Source organism: Chionomys nivalis, chromosome 25 (genome assembly GCF_950005125.1).
Source record: "Chionomys nivalis chromosome 25, mChiNiv1.1, whole genome shotgun sequence".
NCBI lineage: Eukaryota > Metazoa > Chordata > Mammalia > Rodentia > Cricetidae > Chionomys > Chionomys nivalis.
The window spans coordinates 34905854-34924367 of NC_080110.1; the positions used below are offsets into that span (position 1 = coordinate 34905854).

An 18514-nucleotide genomic window follows, 5' to 3' on the forward strand; every position below is an offset into this window, starting at 1 on the left:
AACCAACCATAAAAAACTAGGAACCACAAGCTATGAAGATTTGGATACACTGAGTGTCATTTAGGCATTCATCTGTCTATCATGGAGTGCAGGGGTTCCTCAGGCTCGATGAGAAGGAAGAGAACATGAGAATTTGCATTTAAGTCAGGGAAGAGTGGTTCCCCTTTTATTCATACCGTTTTCCCGTCCATTTCCAAAACAACGTCACATACACGGTCTTCTCACCCCACCCGAACCCTGGGAAAAGGCAGCCTATGTTTTCTTGACCCCACTTTACAAAGTTGTTGAGGCTGACACACCAAAGTAGCAGACTCCCATGCTGCGGGCTAGACTTTAGCATATATATGTTAGATATATTATAATTATCTAACTAGGGGAGTGAGCAGGAGGGGAAGTCCCTTTTTTTTGTTGCTGTTTTGTTTTCTCGAAAGGTAAATTTTCCAGTATACAAAGAGCCTTGGTTCCCCAGTTAACAATCTGGCTTCATTTGAACATTTTCTCCCAAAAGACATGGTCAGAAACTAGGCTGGACCCCATAGAGGACAAAGCCAAAGCCATTAAGGAAGGTCACCTTAAAACATGACACTCCTCATCTGGACCTCCGGGCAAACTCAGTGTTGGACACATTTCCAGTTACCCAGAATTCATCAGGCTGTGGTTTAGAAGTAACAGTCAGAGAGGCAGGTCAGGGAAAATGTGCGCCCTTCCTCTGCGATCGGCAAAGCAGCCACTACAGACCACCTCGGTCCTGCTTCCAGAGGGCGATCCCAGGAACACATCACTTCTTATCTTGACTTGAAGCAACATATAGGCAGCTTGTATCTGTGTGTATACGTGTGTCACCGCTCCCCTGGAGGCCCCCGTCTTGCCTCTGGTCACCACGACAGTGTAGCGCTTTCTCCTGCCATGACTTTTCAGCTGCAGTCTGGCTCAGACCCGTGCTCCCCGGTGCCCAGGAATGTTAAAAGACTTCAGACCTACCTTGGGAAGCAGAGCAGGAAGAGGAGCATGCAGATTTATCCCCAGAGGCCATGCCTGTCAAACAAGTCAAAAAGTTGGCTCCCCAGAAGCACAAGAGCTTGGCTAAGGGGAAAATAAATGCTAGAAGAAAGAGAGGAGGCAGCAGGGAGGCCCAACCTGCAGGATGAGAAGCCCTGGAAGGGGAAACCAACACACAGATCTAAGAATCCGGTATCGATGAAATGAAGAGCTCACCTTGGCATCTCCTGTGCCCAAGGGAGGATGCCCACCAGCTGTGCGCTGGTCCAGGTGTCTATACCTGAGTCTAAATGTAAACTGCTGCGGGGACCCCACAGGAGCCCACAACCCTGCCCTCCTATCTCAGGAGGCTCTTGGAGAAGAACCCTTCAAACATGTACAATAAAATTTGCTTGATCAGAAAATATATAGAGAGATATATAATTATAAAACTTTATTGAGGAGCTTCAAAATTAAAGCATCAGTACTCTTCTTTGAGGGTCCTCCTATACTTCCTGACAGCACACAGGGACTTAGGAGTCTGTGCTATCTCATTAATATTCATATCTGCTTTCTGTTCTTTGTAAATACCTCTTGTATTACTCAAAAATATGCTTAAAAATAAATATACAATTCAAATATGTATACATTTGACAATTTTAAGTATGATATATATGTCTGTGTGTTTTATTTACATTCCTCCATGATCCACTGAAGTCTTTATTTTTTTAGGTACCTAGGGAGCCATATCATTAAGGCTAATGGTGGTTTTATCCAGAAAAAAAAAATACATACCAAGAGTTATTTTTCAGGTTTTCAGTAAAACACAAAAGGAAGGAAAATAATTTGGCTCTTAATTCCAAATGCTTTCAATTTTTAAATGTAAGGTTACTATTATAAACGTTGTCTGTATTTGTATAGAACCTGGAGAAAATGCAAACTTTAAACTTTCTGTTTAAAGAAAACTGGCTTAATTAGCTTATGCGCAAAGGGGAGATCCAGAACACTAGCCAGTGACTCTCCCACGGGAGCCAGCGCTCGCCCGGGCCTGGGAGGCTCCACGGCTGCTGATGAGGTCATCGTGCTGTGGCCACCCCTTAGGACAGTGGCTCCACACGATCACGGCGAAAGCCTTGCTCTGAAGGACATTTGCGCAGCTCTGAAGGACACAGCTCAAGGTGACAGCTCGATTCTTGGTGGTTTCTTTTCCTTCTGAATCAATAAGCTAGAAATGATCCCACGCGGCTCTGTCCGCTTCCCTGTGACACGCACAGGGAGTGCACAGAGCAGCCTGTCCCCAGATGCGTGGCACTGCATCTATCATAATCGCAGAAGGCAATAAACCAAGTCCAGATGTGCTGATGGGCTGACTGGACTGGACCATGAAGACAACTGATTTGTAGCAAGCACAAAGTATCAGGACCATCATTTTGATTTTATAAAAGCTGTGCTATGCGAGAAACTAAAACATGGCTACAAACACATGGCTGCGAGCTTTCTAAACCTGAGAGTAAGCAGACATGAGCAAACACAGTTCGGTGAAGCAGCAGCATCAAGCGGGTAAACCGGGGTGGAGAAACCCCGCACGATGGCTTGGCTGACTCCAAACAGTAACACCAAACATTCTAAAGATAAGAAGAAGAGTGTGGCAGTCACCTGAAAAGAGCCTGTGACTGGTTATTGCCATAAGGGTCAGTACCAACCAACCAATCATCTCCACTGACCTGGTAGGAATTCCTCACCCAGATTCTAATTACAGTATAATACTAATTAGATTACTTGTAAAACTGGTAATATGGGCATTGATGAAACTGAAAAAGTCCCATCTGGTGTCTGATCCTGGCTGCTCTTGAGGGACACAGAGAGAATATGCTGAGAAGTACGTTAGGGCACAATGTTCAGAATAATAACAAAAAATCTAGAGAGATACACGAAAGATCGTCAACTATTCCAGCTACACGAGAGACAGGAAAACCAGGACATGGGGATACACAGTAGCCATGGCACTTCCTAGACGACTCTTTGGAGATTCCATTCTTGGTCTTCATTGCTTCTGAAGTGTGCAACATGATTAGGGAGGAGCTGCCTTTAGCTCAGTTTGGAAAGAAGCATGAGTGAATGTAAGTTCTAGTCATAAACCACTGCTGCCCCTCAGAGCAACTAAGAACACTGTATCCAGTCTTGAGAATCCTTGAGCTAGCTCCTGCTAACCTTTGGATCCAGGTTTCAGACTCGCAAACACCTTGGGGTTCTTAAGGGCAAGGGAGAGTTCATTGAGGAAGGAAATAAAATGGGAGTCTCTCTCGGATTTCTTTGACTCAAAAATGACAACGATGGTGAAGTGAGGCTCTGGGCGGGTCAGGAAGTAGGTGCTCTGGACTTTGTCGTCATAGAAGTGGACCACTTTCTCCAAGCTGTTCAGGTCGGATGTCCGGTCTGTCATGATCATGATGACATTGGGCCAGTGCATGACAGGCCTGTCACTGGGCAGAGACACTACGGCTGGGTACTGGTCCACTCCCTTAGGGGCCTCTCGGTAGGAATGTGGGTGATGGTAGCCATGACCCTGAAAGCTCTCTGAGCCTCGGTTGTCAAAAATTAAGGACACATTGGCAGCATCGTATTTCCTGATGAAACTGGAGATCTTTCCAAAGAGGTCTGGGTTAGCCTTTGCCGTCAGCGCTTTCATTTCTGAAGCGGTCGTCTGTCGGCTCAGTGCCTCGTGGAAGTAAAAGCTAAACTTGGCCAGGAGCATGGTTTTGAGTTTCATCAGCCAAAGGAAGAGGTGTGGGGGCTGAACGGCCTTCTGCGACTGCCCTCCGAATAGGTGCTTCTTGGTCTCCCGCTGCTTCTCAAATGTCTGGCCCCAGCTCTGCAGCTTCGTGTGAGCGTTGTGCAAGGTCACCAGGGAAGGCAGGAACTTCCACTCAGAGATCTGGGCCTGTGCCCTCAGGAGATGGCTCAGCACACCCACTTCCAGCTGGAAACTGCTTTCCAGAGGGCTAAGGATAGGGTGGTGAAATCTAGAGGGGAGGGGATGGAAAGAAATCAGTAGCAATGTTACTTCACAGGGAGAAACCTTCAAAAATAACAAAACAGCAAGACCATAAACCCAGACTAGACCAACAGACAAATGACACTACACTCAGGGGCAGCCTGGGCTCAGAGGGCCTAGGGTCGGTGAGTTTGTTTGCTGTTGTTTTTAGAACTCGGACATAACTTGGGCATTTCATCTTACTCTCCTAAGAAAATACCCTTTATTTTGTGGTTTTTCTTTTTAATGAAAGTAACTAATTTCTTTCCAAATAAGGAGAAATTACTTTGGCTGTAATATTTTATTTACTCTGAGAACTGTATGACTAACACTATCATCAAAACAAGGTATCCTCTTTTTGGGGTGTGCAACTAAAAACAATACTAAGGCCCCTGTCATCCACAGATAAACTATTTTACTGTCCACAGACCCACTTTACAGATGAACCTCTATCTGAAACTCAATAGATACGGGCATTTAAAGGAACACACATTTACCAGACAACTGTCATTCATTGGACTCCCAAATTCCCTTCAGAGTTAACCCTGATTCAAAACAAAATGGGCGGCCACGGGGAATAAAGCACAATGGGATGTGTGCACTGAAAAGCAGAAAGGACAGTTAACTGGGCAAAAGGAGACATCTAGAACGAGGGAGGGGCACAGGCAGTGGGAAGGGTAACAAGTTCAAACAAGAAGAGTGACTCCTACGTAAGAAGATGCCATGATGAAACCCATTATTTTGTTATCAAACCTAAAAAATTAATTAAAAAAAAAAAGGTGGTCACAAATGAAGATCTAAAATCTTTTAAAAATCACTTTCCTCAAATCCACAGAAGGTATTTAAGATCTGGAGTGTTCTGGTCCTCATTCAAATTGAGTCACAAATTGAGTCCTAGCTACCATGAAATGACGAGAGTACACCATTTCGGGGGCTGCAGAGCCGGTCGGAGGGGAAGAGCACAGAGTGTTCTTGTAGAAGACTTGAGTTCAGGTCCCGACACCCACATCAGCAGCCTCACAACCACCTGTAACTAACTCCAGCCCCAGTGGATCAGATGCCCTCTTCTGGCCTCCTCTGGCACTGCACTCACATGCACACACCCTCCCCACACATTACATATAATGTAAAATAAATAAATTCCCACCTATACAAAGTCTCTTAAAACTTCCTCACCATGTGCTGCAGTGACACTTTATACTGTGACCAAGTACTGAGTACTGCACACGTGTAAATTTATTCCTTGCTGTGCAGTGTATCGTGATATTCTGTAATGTATATATCATATGTCACATTTCTAGTTAGTAAATGAATTTACGAATGTAGACCATCAACTGCCATCTGTAAACACTGTTCCACTTCACAATAATATTGGACGAGGGGCAACAAGATGTGGGAGGGCCTTAATTTTTCAGCAGAGGAGAATGGGCAACTTGAAAATGCTGAGGCAAGTGAGAACCCAGCCCTTCCTCACCAGCGTTTCTCTCTTCCTCCCAGGTCTCCTCTGCAGGGTCACACACTTAGAGAAATCTGCTCCCAAGCCAGGGTAGGCCCCAGCCCTAGACACTCTCTTTTTTTAGATTTATTTATTTAATTTTATGTGTGTTGTCTGCATTTGTGTGTGCCCCACCTGTATGCTCTGTGTCTATGGTGGTCAGAAGACAGTGTCAGACTCCCTGAGTCTGGTACAAGATGAGCCCAGGTCCTCTGCAAGAGCAGTAAGCGCTTGTAGCTACTAAGCCATTCTCTAGCTCCTCAGCCAGATTTCTTATGTAGCCAGAGCTCACTTACTTAGGCGTGGTTCTGCCCACAGTCAGTTGTGACAATATCCCACAGACATGCTGACATGCCAAACTGACCTGGACATGCCCCAATTCAGACCCCTCAGAAGACTCTGGGCTGATCTAACAGGACAGCATTGGCAGACAATCCTATGCAGATGTTCCTAGACTTGTAACCCCGTCAGCCCATCTACCTTTAAAATAGTGCAAGTCAAAATATGTTTGATGCCCCTAGCCTACCAACCATCGTAGTTAGAGAAATCTGCTCCCAAGCCAGGGTAGGCCCCAGCCCTAGCCACTCTCTTTTTTTAGATTTATTTATTTAATTTTATGTGTGTTGTCTGCATTTGTGTGTGCCCCACCTGTATGCTCTGTGTCTATGCAAGAACTATAGCATCTGCTGCCACACCCCATGACAGCTTGGCTAGCTGACAGTGAGGTTGCCCAATGTCACTAGAGTACTCTACCTGGGAAACAATCAAAGTTCAAAATTCCAAGCACAGTTTCTACTGAATGTTCATCACTTTTTCAGCATTGACAAAAAAATCATGAGTCAGGAATCACCTCTGATCTTCCTACCGCTTGCCCCTAGAAATCACATTTATAGCCCATGCTCTGCTTCAAAGAACATGAATTCTCACTACAAACCTCAGAGAGTGTAAACAAGCGCGTCCATGACACCACAGAAGCACAATGTTCAACACTTACTAAGATGCATGTGAACAGCAAAGCTAGTTTTCAACCTCCAGGAAAGCGAGCATTCATACCATCGCCCATCTGCCCAATGCAGATGGGAGCTTTATGATGCACTGTTTCCCAGCTTCCTCTCTGCCTCGCAGCTACTCCCAGCTCAGTGGCTGTGATCCACAAACATACACCTAAGTCAAGGTAGTGAGCTTGGAAGTGTCTGAGACAGGAGACCGCCAACAGCTTGTGGAGAACATTGGCTCTAAGAGCATGGGAGGAGGAGAGAGAACAGAGGGAGGGCAGGCAAGCAGGAAACCAGGGTCCAAAGCAGAGAAAGGTGCAGAATAGACATTTGTGCTAATGAAAAGCAAAACTCTAGAAATGCTACTTCCGTACTCTACAGACCTACAATGTGGAGTTCCTTCCAAAAGTATGCTGATTGCATCTATGACAGTCAAAAGTAAAACAATAAAATCAATCTGCAGAAATACACACTTAAAAATGATGAAAATGGGAAATTTTATGTTGTGTCCATGTTACTACAACAGAAGAAATCTGCAGCCCTTTCTCATTTAAAGCCACTAGTTTGCTGCTACTTAGCCAGCACCGAGGGTGTTCTAGTCTCCCTGGTCCATAGATCCTGTTCCTAGTTCCATAGGAGACAGTAATGAACATAGACATGGTAAAGTTTACCTTATGTTAGACACAGTAAGAGGCTAATAATTAATAATGAGTTAATTATTAATTATTAACAATTAGCAATTATTAACAGTATAGAATCATTATTAAAATGATGCTCTCTCTCTCTCTCTGATCTAGGTGTTCAGCAGCTTATATAATACGGACCTACTGGACAAGGACCACATCCACAGGGTGGCCCAGTGTGATTTCATCGCATGACGCACACACTTTGTGTGTGTTCACGTGTATACATGTTTGCGTGCAAATACACATGTGTGAACACTGAATGTAGAGGTCAGAACACAGGCTTGGGTGTCATCCTTCAGGAACATGGCCTCCCTGTTTTTAGAGAGATGAGAGGAGTATCTCAGTAGCCTAGAGGTAGCCAAGCAGGCCAGGCTAGGCCAGTCAGCCACAGGGATCTGCCTGTCTCCATCTCCTCAGCAGTGGGATTCCAAGTGCACATGCCACTGTGCCTGAGTGTTTTTTTTATGTGGGTTCTGGAAATGGAACTCAGGTCCTCTGCAAGCACTGGACTGAATGAATTATCTCTCCAGCCCAGGCATACAATTTAAAACTTGTTAATTTCTTGACTTGCTGAATTTCAGCTAGTGGATGACCATGAGAACTGCTCAAGACGGACTACTGTGCAAAGGTGGGGTCGGAGGGCTGCCCTGTAAGACCTTCCGTAGTGAGAGGTGGTATTTATAACACACGCTGCAGAAACTCACACATTTAATATGAGAGACACAAAATACAGGGGACTGTTAGCCAGCCTTACGGAAGGAAAGAACACTGCCACATGCTTGAGGCATGCACACCAGGCCAAATCACGCCAGTATGCAAGTTCCTCGGAACAAACTAATAGACCTACTAAATGATCAACCAAGTCAGAGCAACCAACACCTATCTGTGAGGGGCCTGGGACATCTGCACGGGAATGTGTATAATACGTGCTGGAAGAAAACCAGTGTGAAATGTCCTGAGAATGAACACTATTATGATGATGTATGGTTCTTAGAAGACGAGAAGCTGAGGATTTAGAAAGGTGATGTTACGATACTAGTATCTTCCAAACAATAGTAAAGTTTTTGCTATTGTTATACACAGGGAGAAAGTCAGCATAGCAAATATTAGCAAAATGTGAAGTTGAATGAAGGATACCTGTGTGTTCACTGCAGACTTTTGTGTGTGTGTGTGTGTGTGTGTATGTGTGTGTGAGTGTGTGTGCACCATGTCTATTTGGGAGCCCACAGAGGCCAAAAGAGGGCATTAGATCCCCCTGGAATTGGAATCACAAAGGTTCTGAACCAACATGTGGGCTCTGAGTCATCCCTCCGGTCCTTGGTTGTTTTTTGTTTTTTAACAGCTTTGTTGGTCTTTAATTTATGTCCATAAATGTACTATAATTCACCCTTTAAGAAAATGATTCAATGTTTTGGTATACCCAAGAAACTGCAAGCATCACCATGTCAGTTCTTCTGTGTCTTTACACAATGGGACTGCTGGTCATATGATCATATGTTCATCACACTCTGTTTGTACTTTTTCTTTTCAAGATTTATTTTATTTTTGATCATAAGATTGACGGAAAGGGTGCCCATACTCAAGCATGGGACCACACAGAGGCCAGAGGTATCAGATCCCTTGGAGCTAGAGTTACAAGTTGTAGTGGTTTGAATGACAATGACCCCAGAGGCTCACAGGGAGTGGCACTATTAGGAGGTATGGCCTTGTTAGAGGAAGTGTGTCACTGGGAGGTGGGTTTTGCAGCTTGGGGAGCTCAAGCCAGGCCCAGTGCCTCTCTCTCTTCCTGCTGCCTGTGGATCCAGATATAGAACTCTTAGCTCTTTCTTCAGTACCATGTCTGTCTACATCCTGCCATGATGAAATGGACTAAGCCTCTGAACTGTAAGCCAGCCCCAATTAAACGTTTTCCTTTAAAAAGAACGGTCACGGTGTCTCTTCACAGCAACAGAACTCTGACTGAGACACAGGTGGCTGTGAACCACCCATTCCATAACCTGGCATTACAGTGATCAGCCTAAGATGAAGATGAGAACAAAACACTGGGGCTGAAAACTAAGCTCAGGTCTTGTGAGAGCAGCTCATAACCGCTGAGTCCTCTATCTGGCTTCTGCAATTAACTTCAGGGCTGGAGAGTTGGCTCACAGGTTAAGAGCACTGGCTTCTCTGCCACAGGACCCAAGTTCAATACCCAAGTTCAAATAATCAGATACTCTGCTTTGATCTCCTGGCCACCCAGACGTAAATAATCACACAAAAACTACATTAATTACAACACTATTTGGTCAACAGCACAGGCATATTTCTACCTAGCTAGCTAGCTCTTATATCTTAAATTAAAACATTTCTATTAGTCTATGTCCCGCCATGTGGCCATGGCATTTCCTCATTTTCTACATGTCTTGTTTTCTAGGCGGCTGGCAGGTGACTGACCTGACTCCACATTCTTTCCTCCATCTCTGCTTGGATTTCCTATCTTGCTATATTCTGCCCTGCTATAAGCCACAGCAGGTACTTTATTACCCGATGGTAATAAGACATATTCACAGCACACAGAAAGGAAGCCCACATCAAGTACCCACATGGTGGCTCACAACTGTCTGTAACTCCAGTTGCATGAAATTCATACCCTCTTCTCGCCCCTGCAGGCACCAGGCATGCACATGGTGTACATGCATACTGCAGGCAAAGCACCTCTAACACATAAAAAAAAATCCAGGAACTAAGCACATAGGCATATACCCCAATCTTAGCACTAGGAGGGCTGAGGTAAGGCTGAAGTAAGAGGATGGAGATTTTAAGGCTAGCCTTGACTATACAGTTTACATAGTGAAATTCTGCCTCGAATATAACACACACACACAGAGGGTTATGTCGGTAATCTTAGCACTTGGAAGCCTGAGGCAGGATTCATATGAGTGTGGAGAGAAGCTGTGGTGCAGGAGGTCCTTCTGTATTTGTGTTGCTTTCATTGGTTTATAAAGAAACTGCCTTGGGCCTGGCAATAGGGCAGATCTTATGTAGGCGGGGAGACAGAACTGAATTCTGCCTGTTGAATCTCACTTGAAAACCAACTACTGACACTTTGACCTGAGATTCAGCTTGGTACCTTTCTTCTAAAGCCCTCCAGTCCCTCTCTACGTGTCCATCCTGTCTGTGATGCCATCACAGGGCACAGGGACCTCCAGGTCCTCTGTGGCAGGAACCACTCGGCACTCCTACCGTCTGGCTGCCAAGACTGCTCCCTTCTTTTTAGCATCCTATTCCCGTTGCCCTACAGTCACGTGGAGCACCCACCACATGCTGGGCACCCACCCCAGCAGCCTGCCCACTGCCCCTTCCTACTGTGATGATATCCTTGCTAACCCACTACACCCTGGTGGCACAGTAATTAGCCTAAGATAGAGATGAGAACACGGCATTCCCCTGTTCACAACCTTTCATGGTTTCCACTATTAACCAAATTGGGCAAACGTTCATGCTGAACACAACTCTTTACTAATTTGCTCAGTGGCTTCAACTGAGTAGCTGCCGGACAGTGGCTACTGCTTTAGGATTTCAAGCAGGTGGCATCTTGTTCAAACCAATCTGAATTAATACACCCTAATGTGTAACATCCTTCCAAGGACGTCTTTCTAATCCGAGTAGTAGCTACTGTGCTGGGCTCCAAGGAAGCCAAAATAAAACTAGGCCCTCCACTTTGGTGATGTTCTTAAATTCCTACGATTATTGTTTCCAGGCCAAGCAGTGTGCAGCATGTCACAAACAGCTCCATTTCTTTGTAAGGAGCAAGTTTCTTCAAATAGAAACAGTTTCCAGGCGAGGAAAAAAAAAAAAAAGCTAAATTGGCCTAAAAATAATTTTTTTTCTTTTCTTTTTTCCTAAAAATAATTTCTTACCTATTCCAAAGAACTAAAGTTTGTCCTTAAACAGCAATGCATGCCTTCAGTAAGAGTTGAAACCAAAGCCACAACAGAAGAAGATAGAAGTTCATAGTAAGAAGTGCATAGTAAGGACCACAGAAGAGTAACAGGGAGAACTCCCAGGTTATTACCCTGAAAAGAGCACTTACTGGACTAGTAGCCGCTCAATCACATTGCTCTCCATACGTGTGTGTGTGTGTGTGTGTGTGTGTGTGTGTGTGTGTGTATGTGTAGAGGTGCATGTGCCTCCGTGCAAAAGCCAGAGACAACTTCGGGTGCCCTGCTCTATCACTCTCTGCCTAGACCTGGACACGGGATCTCTTGCTGAACATCAGCAGTCTTCCTGTCTACGACAGCCATAGCACTGGTGTACAGTACATGCAGTGGGTCCCAGCTGTCTACATGGGCGCTAGTGATCAGAACCGGCGCTCTTACCCATGGAGCCATTTCTCCGGCCCCAAAGTAACCGTTCTACTGTGAGAATTCTGTATTTCCTGGAAACATACAGAGGGAGCTGTTCAGCATGGTTAACTGAACCCCAAAGTGCCAAACGGCTGCCTGCTGTTTAAGGAGCACATAGAAATGGGGTACAGGGACCTTCCTGAGACTGGAGAGATGGCTCGGAGGTTAGGAGCACCGACTGCTCTTCCAGAAGTCCTGAGTTCAATTCCCAGCACCCACATGGTGGCTCACAACCATCTGCAATGAGATCTGATGCTCTCTTCGGGTGTGCAGGCAAAACATGCAGACAGAACACTGTATATATAATATACAAATAAATGTTTTGAAAAAAAGAGTGAGGGAAAACTCAGAGGCTGTGGGATCACAGACTCTCACTCTCCACACTCACCTGGAGCTGTACTTCTTGAGGATCGTATCCAAAATGCCGACCAGCTCTTCTGTGTTGATGAACTTCTGCGTGCTGAGGGCGTACATCTTCTCATAGAAGTCTGCGATCTCCATCCGGGCCTGAACAAAGAAACAGAGCTGCTCTGACAGGTGGGGCAGCAGCTCCTCCACATGAGGAGCCGTTCCACCCGGGGCACCTCGGCCTGTGGCCACCTTCTTCAGCTCGTTATGCAGTGACGTGTAGATGGTGCGGATGGAGTCCTTCCTGCTGAAGAACGACTGGCCCCCTGGGAAGCAGACAGCAGAAGCACAGGACAGGTGAGGAAGGGAGTGGAAGGACCTGGCACCTCCCAGGCCCCACATGGAAAGGACTAGAACCTGTGGAGCTCAGCGAGCTTGGACTGAGGATTGGGGCACGGACATCCAAGTCAGCACCTCACTGAGGAACAAGTCAAAAATGAGCACTTGCTACAAATTCATCTCACTATGTATCAACTCTCCTCTACTCCACTCCACGGACATTCAAAACCTCTTTGGAAATCATTACCCTGAATCTTTTCTTAAAAAGCTCTCCTTTTTTATAGATACTTTTTTAAAAAGGAGAACACACAGGGATTATCAAACACTTCCATTAGGACTGGTAGCCCAGAGCACACTGTTTCCTCTTCAGAGGTGCAATTATCTTGAATCTTATCTTTCAGGCTGTGCCAGGAAATGAGAATGAATGCTCACACATCTTTTTAAAAAAGAACACACACTGGGATCTCGGGGCAGGGGACTGCAGCGCTCTTGACAAGTTTGACAATGCAGGCTTCAGAATAAGCACCACACTATGAATTATTAAGGCCAAGAACCAATTATAAGTAACCGCTGCTCTGCCGCCAAGGAAACCTGCGCAGGCATCAGAGAGGCTACATTGTTGCTGATGGTTGAAAGGGACCAAACAGCAGAGGCATCGCTTACCTACTTGTGACTTTGTATATAACTAACTATGTTTCTAATCACGGGTATCTTCTTAAGCATTAGATCCCCCATCAAAGAGCCAGAAGCCAGACTAGTAGAATGAAAAGAAACAGGGAGAGCTGACAGCTGCAATCTCTGCAAATGCACAAAAACCTCAGAGACTTTTGTTACGTTCAGAGCACTTTTGTGAAATGAATTTATTGATAGATATATTAAGATTGAAAGTTAACTATTAAGGAATTTGAAAAATATCCTCTTAATAATTTATTTCAGAATTTTTTTTTTACTTCGCTTCTTGGCTTATGTCTCAAGAAACGAACCTTACACCCTTTGTTACCCAGATAATCCATCCAGGTTTTAACACCAAAAGTCTGATCTCCTGGAAAGCCTTCATCCAGATGTTTTGTTGATCTTGTTATTGTCCAAGCTGGAACTGAACCGACTGACACCATGACACAGGGCGCAGCTCCACATCTAAAGGCCCCCTATCTGGGAGCTCTACTTCATTCCGATCCCTAAATTACTAATTCTATAGAAATATTTTCTCTCATTAGCATGGGGTATGGCTACACTAACAGCAGGGATAGTTCTCAGAAGTCTGTCCTCCGTGTCTGTATTCTGATTTTGTAGTGATCGGTATAGAACAGTCCTCTGTGCCCACATCTAGAACAAACTTCCCCTACATTAGGAAGTAGTAAAAATGTCAAACAGAGATGGTTATGACAGCATACACCTATAACCTCAGAGCTCAAGAGACAGAGGCAAGAGGATCCAAAATTCAAAGATCCTCAGCCACAAAGTGAGTTCCAGGTCAGACTGCACAATGGGAGACTCTCTGAAAATGAAACTGCAGTATCAGAAAGCATTATGCAAAAGCCAAAAGCTTTACAAATCTAAAGGACAACTTCAAGTCCTCACTGCCAAACTTAAATGCTGTGTGATATTCAAACCACCTAGCTGTTCTGAGCTTTAAATGCTGTTACTGTCACCGTAAAACCAGAATTGTTGAAAAAACAGAAGAGGCAGCACTTTGAACAGGCCTGGAAGGAAGAATATACTCAGTCTTGCTGGTCCTTTCTTTCCACTTTATAATTGAGCTTGGGAAATTCTACGGTAAATTACTATTTAACAGGCAGATAAGTGACCTTGACTCTACACCCGCTGTTTTTTTTAACAAAAAAAAAAAAAAAAAAAAGGTGGTCATAGCAAAAACTTGAACTTTGCACCAAAAAAGTAAAGCCTACCCTCATCTGATCACAGGGAAACAGAAATACAGCATAAATGCAAACAATACCTTTCCAGGTCTACCTACACCAGTCACCAGCAGGGAAATACTCCAATTCCAGCTCTTTTCTCAAAGCTTTCGGCAAAACAACCCCATCTCTTCACTCCCTACCCTCTAATACCCAATGAGGACTAGCCTTCCTTCGTCCTGGGGAGCAACAGAAACACCCAACTCATTTACCTTTCTAGTACTTAAATTTATAAATTATGATGTTTCAGGTTTTTCTTCCAGAATGTTCTAGTTATCAACGGCCATTATTTTTTCCAAGATTTCAACCTTTTATCTCATATGAAATTTAAAGCATAAAGAACATGTTAACCATGCTGGGCGGTGGTGGCGCACACCTTTAATTACAGCACTCAGGAGGCAGAGGCAAGTGGATCTGTGTGAGTTTGAGGCCAGCCTGGTCTACAGAGTGAGTTCCAGGACGGGCTCCAGAGCTACAAGTTTTTTGAGAAACCCTGTCTCAAAAAAGAAAAGAAAGAGAAAGAAAGAAAGAAAGAAAGAAAGAAAGAAAGAAAGAAAGAAAGAAAGAAAAGAAAGAAGAAAACCATGTTAAGCATCCTGAGCATTGTCAAATTTTGTTAAACTTCTTTTAAACACCCATTCTCGAGTGGCAGGGAGGTAGACAGTCTCAATCCTTTACTATGTCCACTCAGCACATTTTAATCACTGTTCTTTTCCCAAAATTTTTCTGGCCTCAAAGCAAAGATAAGAGTCATGCCCAGTTTTTCAGGACTGATCCACGACAGTGACAGAAGACTCCCCTCAGATCTGTCCTTTGGTTAAAGGCCCATGCTTGCATTTTAAATCAGGACCAGCAGCTGGAGCTTCAGACAGAGGTCAAAGACTTTTTTATTTTTTTGCAGGTGAGGTCTCACTTTGTAGTCCAAGCTGACCTTGAATTCCCCATACTCCTGCCTCAGAGTGCAGGGATTACAAGCACGTTGTACCTCGACACCGGTTTAGACTCACTTGCTATTCGCTAACCCAGTAGATCTTACAGAAAGAATGAAGAGGTAAGATACATCAACCACCTTGCTATAGTGATCGCTTCATAAGGTATATCAAGACATCAAGTTAGAGAGCCTGAGAATATACAATTTTAATTTGTCTATTATACCTTCAAAAAAAATTTAAAGACTTTCCAGGCCATGCTTCTTTTCGTTTTGTCTTTTGAGGCAGGGTCTCACTATGCAACCCCAGGTGGCTTGGAACTTTAAATGAGGTGGCCTCAAACTCACCTGTGCCTGACTCCTGAGGGCGTATTAAAGACATGTATCACCACCATTCCCAAACCATGTTTCAGATTTTTAGAGTGTGCATAACTGTTTCACTTCGCTTAACAAAGAAAACCATATGAACTGCAAAGCGATTACAGAACATGGTACTGCTTTAAATAACATCTTTTCCATTCTCTGATCATCATAAAGTCCAATCGCAATCACATTTGCATCACTATATAAACACAAACATGTTAAATTTTAAATTTTGAAACAACTATCACCTGAGTGTGTAAGTTAGGAAGGATTTAAACATGACATTTTCAGAACATTACTAGATGAGCCCTAGAGCCCGCAGGCATGTTTCACAGTGTGAACTGGTATGTAGTCAGTCAACCTCAAGCCAGGTCCCTGTGGCTCACCTACAAGACAGCTGAGGTTCAAGCAGAACTCAGCACTTTACACAATAAGGGTCACTTCATGGCAGCCAAGCCAATGACAGTAAAGGACTTCTAAATGTTCAGAGCCGAAGTGCCCAGGTCTCTTTACACAGAAACCTGGTGAATATGATTTAAACTTAGTGCATATTTTATTTATTTGTTTCTTTTTGCTGGAATCCACAAATGGACTTCAGGAAACCCAGTTGTTCTCTTATTCTGATTATGTACACATAAGACATACATATATTTGGGGGGCGTAACTTGGCAACTTTCAATACGTTCGTATGGATGACCTCAAACAACAATAAAAAGTTAAGAATCGTGGTATTTGAGTCAATATTCACTTTTTATAGGTAGGGAAGCCTAAAACAACCCAAACTGCCCAAATATTATGTACCCTTCAGTGTTACAGCAAAATACATATATCATATACATACACGAAAATAAAGTATATGAATTATAATACATGTGCAAGTTTTAAATGAATTATATGTATACATCTGATCTGATAACTCGAGGCAGATGTTCAGGTTTGAGATCTATCACCTACAGCTATAAATGCATGCACAATTCACTACACTGTAGAAAACTGAATTGTAACACTGAATACCAACCGCACATTTATGTGAGGTAACACTGTAAGAGAGAAAACTAGAGAGGGTGAAATCTCCGGGCACTTTTTGCCAATAAATTATCACACTAAGTTACAAGTTATCTGAAAAGCTATGTAAATTATAATCTCAGGAAGCCCTTTTCCTTGAGTGCTTACCAAGCGTTCAGTTGAGATCCCTGGCAACAGAAAGGGATTAACTTTCACCTTAGTAATCTTTTATGGCGTGGATGTGTGCCTTCCATTCATGAAAGGACCTTGAACTTTTAATAAGTAACAGGTCAAAAAGAAGCCAAAGTACTAAATCTAGCCCAATTCTCTGGAAGTTGGCTATCATTTTCCATTATTATTATAAATAATACTTTGAATGCATAGCCCTTGGCTTTTATGTATTACTTCCTTATCAACTGATACCAATTGTTTCTTGGGATAATCAGTTAAGACTTCCTGCCGTCTTATTTTCAGGATTAAGATTTACTTGAGGACGAGCAGTGTTTCCTGCACAGGATCCACTTCCTCCTTCATTTACTAAATATGCACAGAGGTACTACGAAGAGGGGACAAAACGCCATCTGTGTAAGAGGCCAGACAAAAGTATTTATTAACATAACTAGGTACCATGGCCCGGATTTACTCCTCAGTCCAGTGTCACTAGTTAGAACGGGGGACGCAGAACTTGGTTAACTTGTCATTTATGAAACCGATCCATGCACGCACGGTTCAATAAACCCAAGGGGTTTGGGGGGAATGTCTAGCAAATAGCATCCGCCCTGTCCACCGAGGCGGCATGGCGGCGCAGGGCGGTGGGCGGGGCTTGCGGCAGCCGCGGGAAGGGGGAGGGGACGGTGGGAGGAGACCTGGGCAGAGCGGAGGCCGCCGCTGGGAGTGACAGGACACCCAGGCCGCGGCCGACCGGAGAGCGCACCCCCTTTCCTTCCTCCTCAAGGGGCGGGGGCGGGGCGGAGGTACCTAGTTTCTGCCCCAGGTAGGTGAGGCTGTGATAGACCTTCTCGGCCGCGGCCAGATGCGCCAAGGCCGCCAGCAGCGACAGCCAGCTGCCCCCCGCGCTCTTGTTGGCCTCTCGTTCCTTCTCCACATTGTCCTTGGCCTTGTCGTAAGAGAAGATGCCCAGGTGAGAGAAGAACGTCTCCAGCACCGCCTGTTCCACCGGCACCGGGGCGGCTAGCGGGATAGACTCCCCCATGCGACCTGCGCGCCAGCTCCACCCACGTGGCTCCGCTCACACTTCCGGGTTCCGAGGGGACGCGCCTGCGCAGTCGCGTACGCGCGCGCGCCGGGGGCGGGGCCGGCGAGCTGCACGGCGGCGGGTAGCTCCGGGACCTCGCGGAGGGCGTGGCGGAGGCGGAGGGTGGAGGAGGTTCCCTAGCTTGGCAGACAGAGACCCGCTACAGAGCCCGAGGCTGGTCACCTCCAGGCCCCGTGAGGTCTCCTGCACCCCTGTCCCCCTTGAGACCCTTTAGCGCGGATGGCGTCACGCGTGTTTGACGTCAGCTCTTGCGTGGACGTCAGAATCCGAGGCCTGATCAGCGTTTACACCGATAGAGGTTGTTAGGTGGAAGCCTGACTGTTGATGACTAGTCGCCTGGTTTTCATCCCTACACACGCTAACACCTGTCCATGTCAGGTCTGTCTGTGTGGGTCTGCCTCCAGGGCTACACGGCACTCTTCACCTTGCCCAACCCTCTCAATGTGAAACTTCTGGTGGGGTCCTCAGAGTCAAGGATAAATTCACATAAACCGGTGCAATTTGTCGTGCAGGTTCTTCACAAGTTCACATGACATATAAGGACCTGCAGCTCAGTTCACATATGTTTGTGTCTGCTATCTTGAAATGCTGCCTATGACCCACTCAGTGTTTTTTTTTCTTTGCATATTTTGCGTTTTAAATATACGTGCTTATTTTACACAAGTCACACTGAGTGTAGGTGTGTGTGTGTGTGTGTGTTTATATGTCTCTTTCCCATCAGTGATGAGGCTGACTTGGGCAGAGAATAGAGGCTACCTGCCATTGT

At 45.0% G+C, this 18514-nt stretch overlaps 1 protein-coding gene across 1 annotated transcript; it reads right to left on the reverse strand.

The window, feature by feature from the left end:
• Positions 1 to 1212: 1212 nt before the first annotated feature.
• Kics2 (KICSTOR subunit 2) lies at positions 1213 to 17714 on the reverse strand. Its single transcript, XM_057758269.1, has 3 exons — positions 17451 to 17714; positions 11962 to 12247; positions 1213 to 4001 (listed from the first exon to the last, which is right to left on the reverse strand). Exons 1-3 carry the CDS (start codon positions 17683 to 17685, stop codon positions 3185 to 3187), a joined length of 1338 nt encoding a protein of 445 aa, XP_057614252.1. The 5' UTR covers positions 17686 to 17714; the 3' UTR covers positions 1213 to 3184.
• Between the last annotated feature and the right edge of the window lie 800 nt (positions 17715 to 18514).

What these genes read in the sequence shown, in the direction of transcription:
- Kics2 (XM_057758269.1), bottom strand. Translation starts at nt 17,685, where the DNA reads ATGGGGGAGTCTATCCCGCTAGCCGCCCCGGTGCCGGTGGAACAGGCG. An exon ending in CTACCTGGGGCAGAAACTAG is followed by an intron (nt 12,248 to 17,450) that starts GTACCTCCGCCC and finishes TCTGCTTCCCAG; the next exon opens with GGGGCCAGTCGTTCTTCAGC. An exon ending in CTCAAGAAGTACAGCTCCAG is followed by an intron (nt 4,002 to 11,961) that starts GTGAGTGTGGAG and finishes CCTCCCCTCTAG; the next exon opens with ATTTCACCACCCTATCCTTA.